Source organism: Coccinella septempunctata, chromosome 9 (assembly GCF_907165205.1).
Source record: "Coccinella septempunctata chromosome 9, icCocSept1.1, whole genome shotgun sequence".
Taxonomy (NCBI): Eukaryota; Metazoa; Arthropoda; class Insecta; order Coleoptera; family Coccinellidae; genus Coccinella; species Coccinella septempunctata.
In genome coordinates, this window is record NC_058197.1 from 8,396,377 (window position 1) to 8,419,545 (window position 23,169).

At 33.7% G+C, this 23,169-nt stretch overlaps 1 protein-coding gene across 1 annotated transcript; it reads right to left on the reverse strand.

Annotated features, from left to right (window-relative positions):
- Positions 1–12,994: 12,994 nt before the first annotated feature.
- On the reverse strand, positions 12,995–21,184 carry LOC123320378 (serine/threonine-protein phosphatase 6 regulatory ankyrin repeat subunit C-like). The gene is made up of 3 exons (XM_044907682.1): positions 21,163–21,184; positions 15,772–16,046; positions 12,995–14,549 (listed from the first exon to the last, which is right to left on the reverse strand). Exons 2-3 carry the CDS (start codon positions 15,854–15,856, stop codon positions 13,336–13,338), a joined length of 1,299 nt encoding a protein of 432 aa, XP_044763617.1. The 5' UTR covers positions 15,857–16,046; positions 21,163–21,184; the 3' UTR covers positions 12,995–13,335.
- Positions 21,185–23,169: the final 1,985 nt, after the last annotated feature.

Sequence of the window (23,169 nt, forward strand, 5' to 3'; positions counted from 1 at the left end):
TCATACTTTGAGCCTTGTCAATATATTCACCTTCAAGCAGCAATTTCACAAAATTGTTGACTCTTTCTTGGTACTTTTTAGTTCTTCCTGAGGACATATTCCGGAAAGCAGAGCATGTAAATAGCTTTAATTTCGAGATAAACTTCCAACGGATAAAGAAGGGAAATATCGACAAAATTCGGAACCTGCAGAGAGCAAACGGTAATTTCATCGTAGAGAACCATGAGGGGTTTATATATAATAATTACACACGAATAGACAGAGAAATGCTCGGAGATATCTTCCAAATATTTCTGGTAGTTCTACACTACAAGAAAGTGCAGTGGCTTTGAGCATGGTCGTAAATACGAGGAAAGGAAATAGAATAAGATTCTTTTTAGCTTTAGTTCTTCATTAAAAACAATTTCGCAATAAACAACTAATGCGAATCTTTCTCTGATTTTGCTTTGGCTAGTTTCAAAGATGTTTGTCTGGATTACTAATAGAAAACTTGAAATGTGCGCTATAGAATCATTTACAATTGTTTTTCAAATTAGTACATGTACCGTGAAACAGAGCGCTGAAGCTTGTTTCTCGGTACAGTGACTATATGTATATACTCCATTCACTTTTATAAAAGCACTCGGTTGAACGTGGAAATTTGACACATTCCACACTGTATGATACGAAAATGTGAGGTTATGACACTTGTCAAAACATTTTTGGGTTTGAAATCAGCGCTATGTTGTCCGTTATACGTAAAAGTTTCACTAATCACGTATTTTCTTCAAAAAATAAATTAAGTCGAAAATATATATGTTTAACATAACTATAAGTGATTAACATAACTTACGTTTAAACAAACTGGTAGAAGGGATTCCTTATCTAGTTATTTGCATAGAAAGTACTAGAGATCATTCTTTAAATATATCTATTTTCGCAATGGGTGAAAATTAATTTGATGACAAATATAATAATATACAGTTGCTTGAAAAGAGTTAATGTTGGTTATCTTCTTTGGCTAAAGGTTGAAGACGTTACATCAGTTGTCGAACAGAAAAACAATTTTGGTTAATCCAAGTTTCGTCAAGAAACACAAATCTTCACACACAAAGATTTATATTGTATGAAAGTAATTTTGTCTGAAACGACATGCATTTGTTCACATAAAATTTTTCGTTAGTTCACCCTTTTTTATGTATAACCCATTGATTTTAAGATTTTGTAAAGTGATGTCCGTCTCCCGTTATATTTTGCATGATTAAGTTGTGTGTGTCAATAGGTACTGATGCTGAGTGTTCATTTTTCAAATTATAATCCCAAATTTGCCGTTGCAGGTATTTTCTAAAAATAAACATTCTGTTCTTTTCTTTTTCAAAATTCTGTAGAGAATTTCTGGCTCTTACAAACGGCTTTATATTTGCGTTGTTTGTTTGAGATATAACTCTGAATATTACATTTTTATATAGATTTTCAACAACATGTAAAGGATAGTAAAGCAAAAAAGGGTTTCTTTTGATTTCAGAAATTTTCTGTGAAAATTTGTGTACAAGCATTTGAGTATTGATATTTAATACTAAACGGTACAAGTCAAAGACTCACGCTTTATATATAAAATAGAAAATGAAAACGGATCATAACAAAATATATATTATATAAGAGAATAAAAATAAGTTAACAAAAGAAATAAATAGGGTTTCAACACAAATTAAACCTCATCAGTATTTAAAACATAAATATCAAATAAATAATATATAAATAAATTCATTTGAATGAATTATAAAATGTCAGATTTGAAAGAAATGTTAATGAGATAAAGGAAAATATACAAATGAATACTGAATAAAATATTCCGCACAAAATTGTCCGCGTTGTGATTTTGGAAATTCGCTACTCCTTCAGTGATCAAACTCTTTATAGGAGCAGACCGTTGGAATCAAATCGGTTTCAGTTTGATCATTTCCTCAGTAGGACAAAGTCTTATTATTTCTTCCACTGAGTAAATGCTCAGATCGTTTCCACCGATTCGTGTTAAGAAATCGTGAAAAATATTTTCAGACTGCATCCTTTTCAAACCAAGTTTATAGTTATCAATCAAATTCCGCCCATAAATAGGAATTTTTTTCTTGAACATAGGAAATTTTCGCCTATGAAATTTGACCATTTCATTCCTGGTAAGAGCATTTCTAAAAATATTTGCCAGGGTTCTCTGATCCGAGGACAAGACCGTGAATAAGGATAAATGTTTTTCGTTCCCCAGTTGACGGCCAGTAAGTAAGCAGAGTTCAATCTTACACGACCTCACATATTCATTGATTTCACGGTCTGTCCTCACGCAATTCAAAAGTAGGGGATCCAAATCGAATCTTCCCTTGAACTCCTGGACAATCATATTTTTCACGATTTCTTTCACTTTCTTCCTATCGCTCCGTATAATATAGTCCAAGAACGTTAAGTTTGCCCCATTCAAAATGCACGCATTGGCTCCCTTTTCCATAAGGAACATCAAGAAATTCGCAGAATGGTTTGAACAAGCTGCCACGTGAAGCACGGTACCAAATAAACCGTCTTCCTTGTTCAAGCTTCCACCATATTTCAAAAATAATTCTACGAGCTTCTTTTTTCTAGGCAGGGAATTGACTGGTAAGAGTCTCATCAGGTTATGCATTGGTGTAGATCCCTTCGAGTCCTCTGTATTTGGATTGTCCATTTTTTGGAGCAGGAGATCAAATATATCCATATTCACTCCTGTTCCTTTAGTACAGAGGATATGCAGGGGTGTACATCCGTATTCATCCTTCGAGTTAACATCCGCTCCGCTTTCAACCAGTGTCTTGACTAGATCCATGGAAGAATGGTATCTGACAGCCCAATGCAGTGGAGTTTGCCCAGCTTCATCTCTGGCCTCTACGTCCGCCCCATTGTCCAGGAGGGTTTTAATGATATCTAGCCTTCCTGCTTTTGTAGCTTCGTGTAAAGCTGTCCATTTTCCATTCGTCCTCATGTTAATATTTAACTCGTTCCTACTGATGATATATTCCACCACGTCTTTCAATCTTCTACTAACGGCGATATGTAAGGCAGTACTTCCTCCATGTAAATAACTGTTTATATCTTTCACGAACATAAGAAAGTTGATGATCAAGGCAGAATCTGTAACAAAATAATGTTGAGAAAACATTGAATTGATGTGGCCGATACATAAGGAAAATCCATATTTAAACTAGAAACAGAAATGTATAATTTTCACCAACATCTTTTACTTTCACCCATCTGAAGATGATATTGTGATAGAGAAGTTGAAAAAAATTGTGATAACAAGAATTTTTTTCCGATAAAATTTTTTTTAATATTTTTTGTTTCATCATTCTCCACTTATTTTTCAAAATAGGCAAGAGTTTATAATATAAATTATAAGGGTGTATTTAAAGGTGAGGCTTTTTTCAACAGAAGGTATAACTGGTCAAAATGAAGCGTTTCACCAAAAAACATCTATACAAAACTTTCAAAATGACAAAGTTGAAAACAAAAATTAATTAAATAAATAATAAAATAATTTAAAAAAAATTACTGAAATAGATCCTGATACGACGCTAGACCTTTTGTTAGCTGAATTATCGCAAAGCAATGGAAAAAACTTATCGATTCGACCATGTGGTTTCGTTTAGGATATTGGCACGTTTTAGCGACCTAATTTCAAGCTAATGATTCAAGAATAATGGAACATATAAAATCTGACAGTTTCAGCAAGCCGAAACAAAAAAAATGGCCATAAAAGTCACAAAAATCAGTTTTTTTGAATTATCTCCTCTCCTGGGATTCAAATTGTTATCGCATTCAACATGAAAGTTGTAGAGCATAACATTTTCTATAAATTTTGTCCGAAGCAATTTTTTCTACTTTCGAACGTTTTTGAAATATATGGCGATAAGTGTACATTAGACTGTGATTCTACATCGACCTTGGATTTTCGTATTTCTGGCTAAGCTCCTCGCCCTTATCGCCCTCTTACTCGGAAACTGTTGTAAAACTGCTGCAGTCAAAAGTTGTGAAGAATTTTATTATCTACAGCTTCAATAAAGAATACAGAAACGATTAGAGCTACGGGAAGGGAAATAATTTTAAAAAATGCCTCATTATTTTGAAACTATCAGATTAGGGAAACTCCCCTGATTAGTGTCAGATTAATGAATTTTCTGTATGCTCCCCAACTATTACTATGAACTGATAATTATGAGCTCGAGATTTTTGAATTGAACTTTTGAATTGAACAATTTAAATTGTTCAAAAAACATCAAAATGGCCGTTGAAATGAAATATATATCAATAACAATCTATTTTAGATTAGTGAACTGTGCGAAATGATGCTTACCCATAGCAAAATAAGTAATATCCGAGTCAGAAATATGAACAACTTACCCTTATGTCGTAAAATCCTCTGCATAATGGTTTCCCTGCTCCTACATTTCAAAGGATTTGCTCCATGCTTCAGAAGAAGGCACATCACTAACTTGTCCCTGGAACTATGACGGGTCTTGTCACCTACCAATAATTCTAAGGCAGTTTTCCTCTGATAACTCCAAGTGTCCACACTGAAATCCGAATGCGGCAGCCTATTCTCCAAAAAGTCTGCCACATTTTCGACGGTCCAATGATATTTCACATTCTTGACGAATTGAACAGCTGAAACGTTTCTGTAATTGTACTTCATGATGTTCAACGAACTTGGGAAATAATTTAATTTAAAGAAATAGTTTTGGAATGGATCTCAAAAGAAAAAAAGAGTAAGCGAAGATTCTTCACAACTAAAACTTAAGGTATGAACTCTCTGAATCCCGGTTTTCGTTTGAATATTCTTTTTTCTGGCAGTACCCTTTATACAAGCTGCAATTCGTTTCGGGCATGGAATCCAGATCTGCGCAGGTACAGAGTGTAAAATGAAATTTGTTACCTGTCGGTACATGTGAATCACTACTCATATTGTAAATATTGCTTGTTCTTTACTTCCACTTCTTTCACGACTTTACCTATTCTAAACAATTCTATAGAAAAGAAAGGCATTTATAATAGGTACCTTTTATACGAACTATTCGTTCAACTCTGTTGAAGATACTAGCATCCCTGCTAGTTCTAGGTAAAAGTATTTAACAACTATTGGAAGTGAAGTCATACTTCCAGGAATTCTCGACTGTGAAAGGGTAAAATTCTTCTACTAATGATAAGCTCGAGCAGAGAAAAAGTTTAAAGTTTTCGGGGGTACCACGGTTTTGATATTTCTAAATATCAATTGGGACTATTTCGAATATAGGTACAGGATGTGAATAAAAGCTGCGGAAAATTTTGTATGGTGGTTCCTTGTCAAAAAGGAGGGTGGTCTCAGAGCCTCTGGTAATATACAGTTCACAAAAAAGGGGGCAATTTTATGCGAACGAGAAGGCACTCTCGGTCTCAATGTTAAGTGATGTTCCCCTATGATTGTAAAAAATAAGGAAAATAGATAAAAGATAGGCGAATTGTCATGCTAAATTTTCTATTGTTCCTCTACGAATCCATTGATTCATTATTTTTCTTCTGTAAAACGTTGAGTAGGAAATTACAAGAGACCTCATTTGTTCAGAGTGAATCAAACTTTCTCTAAAATATATTTTTCCGCTCCGCTCCGCGTCATTCTGTCAACTGCAGTCTCTTGCGGAAAAGTATCACTTTCGACACTTGTTAGGAAAATAACCATTTCCATGGCATAATAAGAGTAAGGAAAATATTTCTTGGGAAACAAGCTTGAGAGATGCTTAAGCGGTAGCTTTTCATCATACAGAGAAACACCAGCAAAAACTTTTTGGAGAACCTTTTCGCTCGCTTGCTCAATCTCTATTTGTCAGTTTGTTGGTTTTTGATAGAAACACTCGATTAGTTTTTTTGCAACCAAGTAGGTATGTATTTATTTGCACCTTGTTTTTACTTCTGAAAAGTTTATAGATGAATCAAGCTTTCAAATGTAAGAGGCAGATTTTTAGAAATGGAATATTTTTCGAAAGATGAATGTTGAGAGCTAGTTCCGAAATCCGAATGCCATAAATTATCAGTGAGTTACCTATATTTATCGTTTCTTGAAGAAATTATGCAATAGACACATGTGATAAACATTAATAACTGGAATCACTTCTGAGACTCCTAATTTCCGAAGTGTTTCCAATATTCCAACTTTGATTTAACAAATCTTAATTTAAAAAACAAAAAACATGCCTGTAAACATTTCGATGTAATTCAATTTTGCTAGACTCATGGAGCATTTGTGGAAATCGTATCACTAAAAAATAAAAATAAAATCTCGAAAACATTTTGCATCTCGAAAAGTATTCGCCAGATGACACTAAAATTTTTCAAATACCTTCGAAACGAACAGACCTTTTTTCGAAAATATAATAAGTTTTATATGTTTTCACAATTTTTACAATAATATTTCAGATTTCAAAAATCTATAATAATGTGAACTGTGAAATTTTTGTGGGACTTTTATTTGCTTATAGAAACCCTCTACGTAAAAATTTCTCTTCGAAATAATAGATTATTTATCGTTTTCCATCTACAGATCTCTCATTACGCTGTATGACTTCTATATGTATTCAGCAAATTGAATTTCGCCTCTATTGTATGGAACCCCCACTACAACACTAAAAAAAAGAACCTACTGAAATCATTGCTCAAATATTTTAAGCTTCATTTGATTCATTCTTATTGTACTAATAGTGTAGCATTTATACAAGATCTGTTTATATAGCAGCCTATCCACATCTTGTAAAGCTAATGGACCACACTTCGTACATAATGTCCTGAATAAATAATTTTTTTCTCTTGTCTACAGGGTACGCCATCTCTGAGTCTCTTATCCAGCATAATTTTTCACTGATCAATTGTGGAATGATTAGAGAAACTGAAATGAAAATTTCCAAATGAAACGTTTTTTCAGTCAGATATGTATTACATTGAGAGCAGTTATTTCTTGACAGATTTCAACCAAAATTATGTAATTAGTGAATATAGAATCACTAAATATTGAACTATGAAAAATGAAATGATATACGAAACGAATTTCTCAAAATTGTTAGTATACATGGAGTTGAAATTTTACTCGGATGTCACGTTTAAACTCACTTTTTGAGTCCGTCATTGTGAAATTTTTGCAAAAATGTCAACTTCATAACCCAATAAATTTTATGATTCTGAAGACAGCTAGCAAAATCTTGCCGAAACGTTGGGGAGAAAGTGGTAATAGCCCAATAAATCCTACACGTATATTTTGTTGTTGTTGCAGAATAACATGTTTTCTTGGATCCTTGTATCTTGTATTTGTCGTTATTTAAACAACCTTGAGGAAGATTCCACCCAGTGAGGTTGAATTTACAACCGAACACTGCACGAAAAGTATTATGCAAATAAAGCTTCAAGTTCTCTCAGTAAATCATTTTGGTATTTACAGTCCTTCCAAGAAATGCGTTTACCCTTATCCCCTTCTGCTTATTCAGAGTTGAAATTTTACTCGGATGTCACGTTTAAACTCACTTTTTGAGTCCGTCATTGTGAAATTTTTGCAAAAATGTCAACTTCATAACCCAATAAATTTTATGATTCTGAAGACGGCTAGCAAAATCTTGCCGAAACATTGGGGAGAAAGTGGTAATAGCCCAATAAATCCTACACGTATATTTTGTTGTTGTTGCAGAATAACATGTTTTCTTGGATCCTTGTATCTTGTATTTGTCGTTATTTAAACAACCTTGAGGAAGATTCCACCCAGTGAGGTTGAATTTACAATCGAACACTCCACGAAAAGTATTATGCAAATAAAGCTTCAAGTTCTCTCAGTAAATCATTTTGGTATTTACAGTCCTTCCAAGAAATGCGTTTACCGTTATCCCCTTCTGCTTATTCAGAGTTGAAATTTTACTCGGATCTTACGTTTAAACTCACTTTTTGAGTCCGTCATTGTGAAATTGTCCACTTATCCTGAAGACGGCTAGGAAAATAAATGAGTAATCTACCATAATAAAACAATGACAAAACCGACAGAAATAGCTTCAGGTCGGCAGCAAATGCTCTGTATAATCATCTTATATAACTTATAACTGAAATGTCACTGTGAATCTGCGTCGATTGTAAATTTCGAAAGCAATTTACTGTATCATGTTTTTCTCTTTTTTTCGCGTTGCGAAGTTATTTTCTTTTTTCGGCCGCCTTGTAATTTGTTCGACAGTATTCTTTTCTTTTCTTGATTTTATTCCATTATTTTCCCTATTTGTGGATTGCTGTGATTTTTGCAATTTTCTCATTCAAGGTTTTCATTTATTTTCTTTACATGGCCGTTCAATAATGCCATGTTTATGTCTTGTGAATCAGTTCATTGCTGATCCTATTGCCTGTCTTAGGTAGATGTTATGGATTCTTTTCCTTCCAACTCTACGCTGCGTGTGTTATTGTCGCCCTCATTACCTACTGTCTTGTATATTCTCAATTTAACACTGGAAATGGACTAGTTGAAATCTAAATTGAGAAGTGAACTGCATGGAACATGCCGTCATCGATCGAAAGAGAAGTAGGTAGATCAGTTTCTGGCTTATTTGACGTCATCAGTACCACCTGGCTCAAATCGATGATGACAACCAAAATGAAATGCAGAGCTTATATTAATTGCATTTTGGCTGTACTGATGACGGCAAATGAGCCTATTACCACAGACAACCTGTTTCTGCCTACTTTTCTCTCAATCGATGACGTCACGTTCTATGCAGTTCACTTCTCAATTTAGATTTCCACTGGTCCATTTCATTATGATTCGCTCCAACGTTATTTTTGTAGAAAATAAAATTATGATTTCTTCGGAATGAACATGATTCTTATTTTCCATTCTTCTTTCAACACTGTGCCATGAACACATGCTATGATGATTTTCTTACGCATACGGGGTGTGGCTGTTACTAATAATTTATACCAATAACGGACATGTCCTCTCGTATTTCAATGAAATTGGGCTCCAGTAATTGAGAAAATATGAAAGATGGATAATTTCATGAAATGAATCTCGAAAAGTACTATTTGGGGAAAGCAAGCAATAACTCAAGTTAAAAATTGAAAAACTGGTATAGAGGCACCTTGGTGTCCTCTATCCACCCTTACAGTTTGTGCATTTCCCAATGAATCACCCTGTATACATGTTTTCTATTAAGGAATACTGGGGTAATTAATAATTTTTGATTGCCTAAGTTGTTGTCACTTACTGTCTCTGGTTCCTTATTTTACAAAAAAGCGACGCTCAAATTTACTTTTTAATTTTCTTATTATCGAATTCGACTAAATATCGTGTTATTCGTGACCAACCGACATTAAATTTTATCTACCCAACTTATCTAGGTACCGAAGTATACACTGATTGTATTGATATGATTATTTCCCATTATGAACCTTTGAAATAATGAATTAATCAACTCAAAAAGAAATGATTGTGCCCAGGTCGATATCGTAATCGATATCAGTATTTTCAAGAACAATACAAATTAATTTTAAATCATCCATTATTTCGAAGAGAAATCTTTAAGTAGCTAGTTTCTAGGTACATGAAAATTTAACCATTCACATTATTAGATTTCGAAAATATTCTTAATAAGAATTTTGAAGGCATAGGCGTAAACCAGGAGCTCGTGTGTGCAGTCACCCATCCAGGTACTGTACTCTCTCTTAGCTGCTTTGCATCAATCAAAAACTTGATTTTTTCAAAAAAAAATCCGATGAAATAACGTTTTAAAGGTTTGTGAAAAGTTTTGAGTGTCATCTGGCGAATACTGATGCAAACAAACAAATCGGTGCTAACGTATGAACACCTGGCATCCAATCCACAGATAATCAATAAAAACACAGAAACCGGACATCACTACCTCCGTGTACTCAGTGGTTAAATTACACACCACATATAAATTTGAGCAGTATAAAATACAAACAGCTTGAAACAGAGTACTCATCCTTGAACACATTTAAAAAACCAACAAACAAATACAAATCTCATATTCTCCTATTCAGGTTCTTATTTCTGGAATATAAGTCTAAAATGTTATTGTAGATGCTGCTTAAGCCCAAACAATCGGTTCTCAAATTTATGTTATCCGTTAAATGAATCTGTATCATCTCGCCCACATTTCGCTTGAACCAATTAGCTTCCTCATCTAAAATTGATGTTTCCTCAAATTTGAAATTATGTCCGATTTCAAAATGATGTGATGCCAAAGCTGTCTAATTCAACTCATTATAATTTTGACTTTTGCAATCAGTCTTGTGCTGTGATATTCTCAATCTCAGGTACTGTTTAGTCTGTCCCACGTATGATTTTTCGGTATCACATTTGATTGATCACTTGATGGTATTAGATCTTTTAATTTTGTGAAGAGAAAGTTAGTAGATTTTACGTTCTTGTATGCCAGCTTGACTGCATCATTGAACACTCCGTTAATTTTTTGTGAGAGACCCTGTATGAAAGGAAATCTGAAATACCTAATCTCCGAAGATGTTTTCGAAAGGTTTATGCGTCTATGTTCTGTGAAAAAAGAAGATATACACTTGTTCGTGAAATTTCTAGGGTAGTTGTTCTTTCTGAGGATGGTATTAGTGATTTGAAAGTAAGTTATAGTCGTGATAGTAGTGACTTAAATTTACCATTCTGTGCAGCAGTCCTTTACACAGTTACTTTATGGCTAATCGGATTGTTTGAATAGTAATTCAATATTCTACCTGAGTATGCTGTTTTGGTATACCAGTTAGTCATCAATTGGCCACTCTCAGTCCTGTTAACTTCGACGTCCAAAAATGTTATTTTATTATTGACTTCTCTCTCCAGGGTAAATTGTATATTGGGATGGGACTGGTTGAAACAGTCGAGAACGGTGTCATAGGATCCATCAGGTATCGCTGTAATAAATCTATAACAATGTCAGCCTTACCCGACTCGTTGGGTTTCCCATGGCACTACCTTCAAGCTGCAAATACACTACATTTTTGTATTGGAAATAGCTGAGCTCGAGGCAAAACTGGACCATCTCCATGAACACTTTCTGTGGAATGTTGGTGTGAGCCGAGATGAATATCCATCTCTTTCTCAGTATTCCGAGTACTAGATTTATTGGTATGTTCGTAAATAATGACTTTTACATCCAACGAAATCAACCTGTAATTCGGTGATAAATTTTCGTTTTCTAAGTTTTTAGTCGAAGGAGATTTCAATCTTATATTTGAATGTTGTTGTTGAAGGCATTAGGATTTCATGTAGAAATACTGCCAAACTATAGGACGGGGAGTTTACACAGCTAACAATTAGACTAAACGACTCGTTATGGGTTTTTCTGAGTCCATGAATTTTGGGGGGAACGGAGTTGCTAATCTTAATTTTCATACTTTGAGCCTTGTCAATCTATTCAACTTCAAGCAGCAATTTCACAAAATTGTTGACTCTTTCTTGGTACTTTTTAGTTGGGTCTTTCACAATTCGTTTATAGACTTCCTGAGGACATATTCCGGAAAGCAGAGCATGTAAATAGCTTTAATTTCGAGATAAACTTCCAACGGATAAAGAGGGGAAATATCGACAAAATTCGGAACCTGCACAGAGCAAACGGTAATTTTATCGTAGAGAACCATGAGGGGTTTATATATAATAATTACACACGAATAGACAGAGAAATGCTCGGAGATATCTTCCAAATATTTCTGGTAGTTCTACACTACAAGAAAGTGCAGTGGCTTTGAACATGGTCGTAAATACGAGGAAAGGAAATAGAATAAGATTCTTTTTAGCTTTAGTTCTTCATTAAAAACAATTTCGCAATAAACAACTAATGCGAATCTTTCTCTGATTTTCCTTTGGCTAGTTTCAAAGATGTTTGTCTGGATTACTAATAGAAAACTTGAAATGTGCGCTATAGAATCATTTACAATTGTTTTTTCAAATTAGTACATGTACCGTGAAACGGAGCGCTGAAGCTCGATACAGTGACTATATATACTCCATTCACTTTTATAAAAGCACTCGGTTGGACGTGGAAATTTGACACATTCCACACTGTATGATACGAAAATGTGAGGTTATGACACTTGTCAAAACATTTTTGGGTTTGAAATCAGCGCTATGTTGTCCGTTATAAGTAAAAGTTTCACTAATTACGTATTTTCTTCAAAAAATAAATTAAGTCGAAAATATATATGTTTAACATAACTATAAGTGATTAACATAACTTACGTTTAAACAAACTGGTAGAAGGGATTCCTTATCTAGTTATTTGCATAGAAAATACTACAGATCACTCTTTAAATATATCTATTTTCGCAATGGTTGAAAATTAATTTGATGACAAATATAATAATATACAGTTGCTTGAAAAGAGTTAATGTTGGTTATCTTCTTTGGCTAAAGGTTGAAGACGTTACATCAGTTGTCGAACAGAAAAACCATTTTGGTTAATCCAAGTTTCGTCAAGAAACATAAATCTTCACACACAAAGATTTATATTGTATGAGGGTAATTTTGTCTGAAACGACATGCATTTGTTCACATAAAATTTTTCGTTCGTTCACCCTTATTTATGTATAACCCATTGATTTTAAGATTTTGTATAGTGATGTCCGTCTCCCGTTATATTTTGCATGATTAAGTTGTGTGTGTCAATAGGTACTGGTACTGAGTGTTCATTTTTCAAATTATAATCCCAAATTTGCCGTTGCAGGTATTTTCTAAAAATAAACTTTCTGTTCTTTTCTTGCCAAAATTCTGTAGAGAATTTCTGGCTCTTACAAACGGCTTTATATTTGCGTTGTTTGTTTGAGATATAACTCTGAATATTACATTTTTATATGGATTTTCAACAACATGTAAAGGATGGTAAAGGAAAAAAGGGTTTCTTTTGATTTCAGAAATTTTCTGTGAAAATTTGTGTACAAGCATTTGAGTATTGATATTCAATACTTAACGGTACAAGTCGAAGACTTACGCTTTATATATAAAATAGAAAATGAAAACGGATCATAACAAAATATATATTATATCAGAGAATAAAAATAAGTTAACAAAAGAAATAAATAGGGTTTCAACACAAATTAAACCTCACCAGTATTTAAAACATAAATATCAAATAAATAATATATAAATTAATTGATTTAAATGAATTATAAAATGTCAGATTTGAAAGAAATGGTAATGAGATAAATGAAAATATACAAATGAATACTGAATAAAATATTCCGCACAAAATTGTCCGCGTTGTGATTTTGGAAATTCGCTACTCTTTCAGTGATCAAACTCTTTATAGGAGCAGACCGTTGGAATCAAATCGGTTTCAGTTTGATCATTTCCTCAGTAGGACAAAGTCTTACTATTTCTTCCACTGAGTAAATGCTCAGATCGTTTCCACCGATTCGTGTTAAGAAATCGTGAAAAATATTTTCAGACTGCATTCTTTTCAAACCAAGTTTATAGTTATCAATCAAATTCCGCCCATAAATAGGAATTTTTTTCTTGAACATAGGAAATTTTCGCCTATGAAATTTGACCATTTCATTCCTGGTAAGAGCATTTCTGAAAATATTTGCCAGGGTTCTCTCATCCGAGGACAAGACCGTGAATAAGGATACTTGTTTTTCGTTCCCCAGTTGACGGCCAGTAAGTAAGCAGAGTTCAATCTTACACGACCTCACATATTGATTGATTTCACGGTCTGTCCTCACGCAATTCAAAAGTAGGGGATCCAAATCGAATCTTCCCTTGAACTCCTGGACAATCATATTTTTCACGATTTCTTTCACTTTCTTCCTATCGCTCCGTATAATGTAGTCCAAGAACGTTAAGTTTGCCCCATTCAAAATGCACGCATAGGCTCCCTTTTCCATAAGGAACATTAAAAAATTCGCAGAATGGTTTGAACAAGCTGCCACGTGGAGCACGGTACCAAATATACCGTCTTCCTTGTTCAAGCTTCCACCATATTTCAAAAATAATTCTACGAGCTTCTTATTTCTAGGCAGGGAATTGACTGGTAAGAGTCTCATCAGGATATGAATCGGTGTAGATCCCTTTGAGTCCTCTGTATTTGGATTATCCATTTTTTGGAGCAGGAGATCAAATATATCCATATTCACTCCTGCTCCTTTAGTACAGAGGATATGCAGGGGTGTACATCCATATTCATCCTTCGAGTTAACATCCGCTCCGCTTTCAACCAGTGTCTTGACTAGATCCATGGAAGAATGGAATCTGACAGCCCAATGCAGTGGAGTTTGCCCAGCTTCATCTCTGGCCTCTACGTCCGCCCCATTGTCCAGGAGGGTTTTAATGATATCTAGCCTTCCTACTTTTGTAGCTTCGTGTAAAGCTGTCCATTTTCCATTCGTCCTCATGTTAATATTTAACTCGTTCCTACTGATGATATATTCCACCACGTCTTTCAATCTTCTACTAACGGCGATATGTAAGGCAGTACTTCCTCCATGAAAACTGTTTATATCTTTCACGAACATAAGAAAGTTGATGATCAAGGCAGAATCTGTAACAAAATAATGTTGAGAAAACATTGAATTGATGTGGCCGATACATAAGGAAAATCCATATTTGAACTAGAAACAGAAATGTATAATTTTCACCAACATCTTTTACTGTCACCCATCTGAAGATGATATTGTGATTGAGAAGTTGAAAAAAAATAGTGATAACAAGAATTTTTTTCCGATAAAATTTTTTTTAATATTTTTTGTTTCATCATTTTTCACTTATTTTTCAAAATAGGCAAGAGTTTATAATATAAATTATAAGGGTGTATTTAAAGGTGAGGCTTTTTTCAACAGAAGGTATAACTGGTCAAAATGAAGCGTTTCACCAAAAATCTCCTATACAGAACTTTCAAAATGACAAAGTTGAAAACAAAAATTAATTAAATAAATAATGAAATAATTTAAATAAATTACTGAAATAGATCCTGATACGACGCTAGACCTTTTGTTAGCTGAATTATCGCAAAGCAATGGAAAAAACTTATCGATTCGACCATGTGGTTTCGTTTAGGATATTGGCACGTTTTAGCGCCATAATTTCAAGCTAATGATTCAAGAATAATGGAACAAATAAAATCTGACAGTTTCAGCAGGCCGAAACAAAAAAAAAATGGCCATAAAGGTCAGAAAAATCAGTTTTTTTGAATTATCTCCTCTCCTGGGATTCAAATTGTTATCGCATTTAACATGAAAGTTGTAGAGCATAACATTTTCTATAAATTTTGTCCGGAGCAATTTTTTCTACTTTCGAACGTTTTTGAGATATATGGCGATAAGTGTACATTAGACTGTGATTCTACATCGACCTTGGATTTTCGTATTTCTGGCTAAGCTCCTCGCCCTTATCGCCCTCTTACTCGGAAACTGTTGTAAAACAGCTGCAGTCAAAAGTTGTAAAGAATTTTATTATCTACAGCTTCAATAAAGAATACAGAAACGATTAGAGCTACAGGAAGGGAAATAATTAAAATAAATGCTTTATTATTTTGAAACTATCAGATTAGGGAAACTCCCCTGATTAATGTCAGATTAATGAATTTTCTGTATGCTCCCCAACTATTACTATGAACTGATAATTATGAGCTCGAGATTTTTGAATTGAACTTTTGAATTGAACGATTAAATTTTTCAAAAAACATCAAAATGGCCGTTGAAATGAAATGATGCTTACCCATAGCAAAATAAGTAATATCCGAGTCAGAAATATGAACAACTTACCCTTATGTCGTAAAATCCTCTGCATAATGGTTTCCCTGCTCCTACATTTCAAAGGATTTGCTCCATGCTTCAGAAGAAGGCACATCACTAACTTGTCCCTGGAACTATGACGGGTCTTGTCACCTACCAATAATTCTAAGGCAGTTTTCCTCTGATAACTCCAAGTGTCCACACTGAAATCCAAATGCGGCAGCCTATTCTCCAAAAAGTCTGCCACATTTTCGACGGTCCAATGATATTTCACATTCTTGACGAATTGAACAGCTGAAACGTTTCTGTAATTGTACTTCATGATGTTCAACGAACTTGGGAAATAATTTAATTTAAAAAAAAATAGTTTTGGAATGGATCTCAAAAGAAAAAAGAGTAAGCGAAGATTCTTCACAACTAAAACTTAAGGTATGAACTCTCTGAATCCCGGTTTTCGTTTGAATATTCTTTTTTCTGGCAGTACCCTTTATACAAGCTGCAATTCGTTTCGGGCATGGAATCCAGATCTGCGCAGGTACAGAGTGTAAAATGAAATTTGTTACCTGTCGGTACATGTGAATCACTACTCATATTGTAAATATTGCTTGTTCTTTACTTCCACTTCTTTTACGACTATACCTATTCTAAACAATTCTGTAGAAAAGAAAGGCATTTATAACAGGGTACCTTTTATACGAACTATTCGTTCAAGTCTGTTGAAGATAAGCATCCCTGCTAGTTCTGGGTAAAAGTATTTAACAACTATTGGAAGTGAAGTCATACTTCCAGGAATTCTCGACTGTGAAAGGGTTAAGTTCTTCTACTAATGATAAGCTCGAGCAGAGAAAAAGTTTAAAGTTTTCGGGGGTACCACGGTTTTTTTTATTACCGTTTGATATTCTAAATATCAATTGGGACTATTTCGAATATAGGTACAGGATGTGAATAAAAGCTGCGGAAAATTTTGTATGGTGGTTCCTTGTCAAAAAGGAGGGTGGTCCCAGAGCCTGTGGTAATATACAGTTCACAAAAAAGGGGGCGATTTTATGCGACCGAGAAGGCACTCTCGGTCTCAATGTTAAGTGATGTTCCCCTAAGATTGTAAAAAATAAGGAAAATAGATAAAAGATAGGCGAATTGTCATGCTAAATTTTTTATTGTTCCTCTACGAATCCATTGATTCATTATTTTTTTCTCTAAAACGTTGAGTGGGAAATTACAAGAGACCTCATTTGTTCAGAGTGAATCAAACTTTCTCTAAAATATATTTTTCCGCTCCGCTCCGCGTCATTCTGTCAACTGCAGTCTCTTGCGGAAAAGTATCACTTTCGACACTTGTTAGGAAAATAACTATTTCCATGGCATAATAAGAGTAAGGAAAATATTTCTTGGGAAACAAGCTTGAGAGATGCTTAAGCGGTAGTTTTTCCTACACCTTGCATCTCGCAATCATACAGAGAAACACCAGCAATAACTTTTTGGAGAACCTTTTCGCTTGCTCAATCTCTATTTGTCAGTTTGTTGGTTTTTGATGGAAACACTGGATTAGTTTTTTTGCAACCAAGTAGGTATGTATTTATTTGCACCTCGTTTTTACTTCTGAAAAGTTTATACATGAATCAAGCTTTCAAAAGTAAGAGTATTATAGTATTCATTTGTATATTATCATTTATATCATATCTATTTGTTTCAAATCTGCCAGCTCATAATTGATATAAATTAATTGATTTATAATATAACTATTAATTCAATATTTAATATATACTCTAGTTAAGTAAGTTAAGTGAAGTACTAGAGAGGTTTACTTTTTATTTAATTTGTTAACTATCATCATTTATATCATATCTATTTGTTTCAAATATGACAGCTTATAATTGATATAAATTAATTAATTTATATATTACTATTCATTTAATATTTAACACCTTGACGGACAACGACGTCTATAGACGTTCAGGTCACTGTGCATGATGTGACGGCACACTTTTTAGACGTTTATAGACGTCTTCTTATAAACTCGTCTAACATCGACATGACGTTCCTGGACGTTGGAAAAGCGTGATATTATGAAAAAGCGTCACATCGTTCACACATTTTGAATTTTTTGAACCCGAAAGATGACGATCTTGATCGAATCATTCGCTTCGCCATACCGAGTATTCAGCCGCTACACAGCCATTCAGCGTGTTCAGTATTTGTTCAAATGTGAGAGTGTTACGCTCGAAAATTACGTAGTTTCCGTGTTAAACTTCCATTATAACTTTCTTACTTAATCTAATGAAGAGCAATTCTACTTGTTTTGTCGAAAAAATTAGAACGCCTTTGGACGCCCATGTCATAAAAAAATGAAGAAATATGTTCATGTTATGACACTGACGTCTAAAGCCGTCTGTTGTTTTTTTTCCATATTCACATCCTCTAAATCACTACTAATATTTTGATGTATATCACTCCAATTTTGAACCATATTAAATCAGTATACATGAGCGTCATATCACAAGCAACTGCCAAATAGGTACTGTCCGTCAATGTGTTAATACATACTCTAGTTAAGTACTAGAGAGGTTTACTTTTTATTTCATTTGTTAACTTATTTATACTCTAATATAATATATATTTTGTTATGATACGTTTATACCTTTCATTTTACGTTTGAATATTGGGGGTTAATACTCAAAGATTTTATATATACAGAGGATGAGTGTTTGACTCGTAAAAATATTTTACAGAAGGTTCTTGAAATCAAAAGAAACACTTTTTCCTCCAAATGGTACTTTTCCAGCTTAAATCATCAACAATATTTTTCATTCTTTTTATTTCTAGATCCCAACCTTATTGTAAAACGAGAGGGCATATATGACCGTATTTTGGACAAATTTTATAATCAATAAGTACAAAATTTTCAAATGCCTTGTATGCGTAAATTGATCATGGCATTGAGTCTATTCAAAAAAAAATTAAGGAGGAGGAAAGTTGCTCATTTTGGAGCAAACAAAGCTTCATTTCAAACAAAAACAATGTTGGAGCAAATCTACATTTCTAGGGTTGAATATCTCAATTTTTTTTCAACTAGAACAAGGATATGATAATCTGTCAACTATTCCGATGTGTTCTTGATGATAATGGTAAAAAAAGCAGTGTATACGTATTGTTAAATGTATTAAATAATACCTATACTTTTGGTTCGACATCCCAAAATTCTTTCAATTTTTCAATTATAATCCTAGAGTTAATTATTTACTAAACGAATCAATTACGCGCGTACAAACGGCATTGTTGTATTATTATTCTTACCGAGAATAAATCAGAAGAGCGGGGAAATGATCTTACCCTAGCTGAAAAAATAATTAGAAGCGGATAAGGAAAATTATTCTAGTTTTTGATTTACTGTTTTTTCAATCTTTGTATGTATGGATTCGCTCCAAGGTTATTTTTGTAGAAAATAAAATTATGATTTCTTCGGAATGAACATGATTCTCATTTTCCATTCTTCTTTCAACACTGTGCAATGAACACATGCTATGATGATTTTCTTACGCATACGGGGTGTTGCTGTTACTAATAATTTATACCAATAACGGACATGTCCTCTCGTATTTCAATGAAATTGAGCTCCAGTAATTGAGAAAATAAGAAAGATTGATAATTTCATGGAATGAATCTCGAAAAGTACTATTTGGGGAGAGCAATTTATTTGTTTTTGAATTATCTGAATCCTCATTAACGAAACATCTAAATTTGACTCAAGTTAAAAATTGAAAAACTGGTATAGAGGCACCTTGGTGTCCTTTATCCACCGTGTCCTCTATCCACCCTTATAGTATGTGCATTTCCAAATGAATCACCCTGTATACATGTTTTCTATTAAGGAATACTGGGATTTTTAATAATTTTTTATTGCCTAAGTTGTTTTCACTTACTGTCTCTGGTTCCTTATTTTACAAAAAAGCGACGCTCAAATTTACTTTTTAATTTTCTTATTATCGAATTCGACTAAATATCGTGTTATTCGTGACCAACCGACATTAAATTTTATCTACCCAATTTATCTAGGTACCGAAGTATACACTGATTGTATTGATATGATTATTTCCCATTATGAACCTTTGAAATAATGAATTAATCAACTCAAAAAGAAATGATTGTGCCCAGGTCGATATCGTAATCGATATCAGTATTTTCAAGAACAATACAAATTAATTTTAAATCATCCATTATTTCGAAGAGAAATCTTTAAGTAGCTAGTTTCTAGGTACATGAAAATTTAACCATTCACATTATTAGATTTCGAAAATATTCTTAATAAGAATTTTGAAGGCATAGGCGTAAACCAGGAGCTCGTGTGTGCAGTCACCCATCCAGGTACTGTACTCTCTCTTAGCTGCTTTGCATCAATCAAAAACTTGATTTTTTCAAAAAAAAATCCGATGAAATAACGTTTTAAAGGTTTGTGAAAAGTTTTGAGTGTCATCTGGCGAATACTGATGCAAACAAACAAATCGGTGCTAACGTATGAACACCTGGCATCCAATCCACAGATAATCAATAAAAACACAGAAACCGGACATCACTACCTCCGTGTACTCAGTGGTTAAATTACACACCACATATAAATTTGAGCAGTATAAAATACAAACAGCTTGAAACAAAGTACTCATCCTTGAACACATTTAAAAAACCAACAAACAAATACAAATCTCATATTCTCCTATTCAGGTTCTTATTTCTGGAATATAAGTCTAAAATGTTATTGTAGATGCTGCTTAAGCCCAAACAATCGGTTCTCAAATTTATGTTATCCGTTAAATGAATCTGTATCATCTCGCCCACATTTCGCTTGAACCAATTAGCTTCCTCATCTAAAATTGATGTTTCCTCAAATTTGAAATTATGTCCGATTTCAAAATGATGTGATGCCAAAGCTGTCTAATTCAACTCATTATAATTTTGACTTTTGCAATCAGTCTTGTGCTGTGATATTCTCAATCTCAGGTACTGTTTAGTCTGTCCCACGTATGATTTTTCGGTATCACATTTGATTGATCACTTGATGGTATTAGATCTTTTAATTTTGTGAAGAGAAAGTTAGTAGATTTTACGTTCTTGTATGCCAGCTTGACCGTATCATTGAACACTCCGTTAATTTTTTGTGAGAGACCCTGTATGAAAGCAAATATGAAATACCTAATCTCCGAAGATGTTTTCGAAAGGTTTATGCGTCTATGTTCTGTGAAAAAAGAAGATATACACTGGTTCGTGAAATTTCTAGGGTAGTTGTTCTTTCTGAGGATGGTATTATTGATTTGAAAGTAAGTTATAGTCGTGATAGTAGTGACTTAAATTTACCATTCTGTGCAGCAGTCCTTTACACAGTTACTTTATGGCTAATCGGATTGTTTGAATAGTAATTCAATATTCTACCTGAGTACGCTGTTTTGGTATACCAGTTAGTCATCAATTGGCCACTCTCAGTCCTGTTAACTTCGACGTCCAAAAATGTTATTTTATTATTGACTTCTCTCTCCAGGGTAAATTGTATATTGGGATGGGACTGGTTGAAACAGTCGAGAACGGTGTCATAGGATCCATCAGGTATCGCTGTAATAAATCTATAACAATGTCAGCCTTACCCGACTCATTGGGTTTCCCATGGCACTACCTTCAAGCTGCAAATACACTACACCTTTGTATTGGAAATAGCTGAGCTCGAGGCAAAACTGGACCATCTCCATGAACACTTTCTGTGGAATGTTGGTGTGAGCCGAGATGAATATCCATCTCTTTCTCAGTATTCCGAGTACTAGATTTATTGGTATGTTCGTAAATAATGACTTTTACATCCAACGAAATCAACCTGTAATTCGGTGATAAATTTTCGTTTTCTAAGTTTTTAGTCGAAGGAGATTTCAATCTTATATTTGAATGTTGTTGTTGAAGGCATTAGGATTTCATGTAGAAATACTGCCAAACTATAGGACGGGGAGTTTACACAGCTAACAATTAGACTAAACGACTCGTTATGGGTTTTTCTGAGTCCATAAATTTTGGGGGGAACGGAGTTGCTAATCTTAATTTTCATACTTTGAGCCTTGTCAATCTATTCAACTTCAAGCAGCAATTTCACAAAATTGTTGACTCTTTCTTGGTACTTTTTAGTTGGGTCTTTCACAATTCGTTTATAGACTTCCTGAGGACATATTCCGGAAAGCAGAGCATGTAAATAGCTTTAATTTCGAGATAAACTTCCAACGGATAAAGAGGGGAAATATCGACAAAATTCGGAACCTGCACAGAGCAAACGGTAATTTTATCGTAGAGAACCATGAGGGGTTTATATATAATAATTACACACGAATAGACAGAGAAATGCTCGGAGATATCTTCCAAATATTTCTGGTAGTTCTACACTACAAGAAAGTGCAGTGGCTTTGAACATGGTCGTAAATACGAGGAAAGGAAATAGAATAAGATTCTTTTTAGCTTTAGTTCTTCATTAAAAACAATTTCGCAATAAACAACTAATGCGAATCTTTCTCTGATTTTCCTTTGGCTAGTTTCAAAGATGTTTGTCTGGATTACTAATAGAAAACTTGAAATGTGCGCTATAGAATCATTTACAATTGTTTTTTCAAATTAGTACATGTACCGTGAAACGGAGCGCTGAAGCTCGATACAGTGACTATATATACTCCATTCACTTTTATAAAAGCACTCGGTTGGACGTGGAAATTTGACACATTCCACACTGTATGATACGAAAATGTGAGGTTATGACACTTGTCAAAACATTTTTGGGTTTGAAATCAGCGCTATGTTGTCCGTTATAAGTAAAAGTTTCACTAATTACGTATTTTCTTCAAAAAATAAATTAAGTCGAAAATATATATGTTTAACATAACTATAAGTGATTAACATAACTTACGTTTAAACAAACTGGTAGAAGGGATTCCTTATCTAGTTATTTGCATAGAAAATACTACAGATCACTCTTTAAATATATCTATTTTCGCAATGGTTGAAAATTAATTTGATGACAAATATAATAATATACAGTTGCTTGAAAAGAGTTAATGTTGGTTATCTTCTTTGGCTAAAGGTTGAAGACGTTACATCAGTTGTCGAACAGAAAAACCATTTTGGTTAATCCAAGTTTCGTCAAGAAACATAAATCTTCACACACAAAGATTTATATTGTATGAGGGTAATTTTGTCTGAAACGACATGCATTTGTTCACATAAAATTTTTCGTTCGTTCACCCTTATTTATGTATAACCCATTGATTTTAAGATTTTGTATGGTGATGTCCGTCTCCCGTTATATTTTGCATGATTAAGTTGTGTGTGTCAATAGGTACTGGTACTGAGTGTTCATTTTTCAAATTATAATCCCAAATTTGCCGTTGCAGGTATTTTCTAAAAATAAACTTT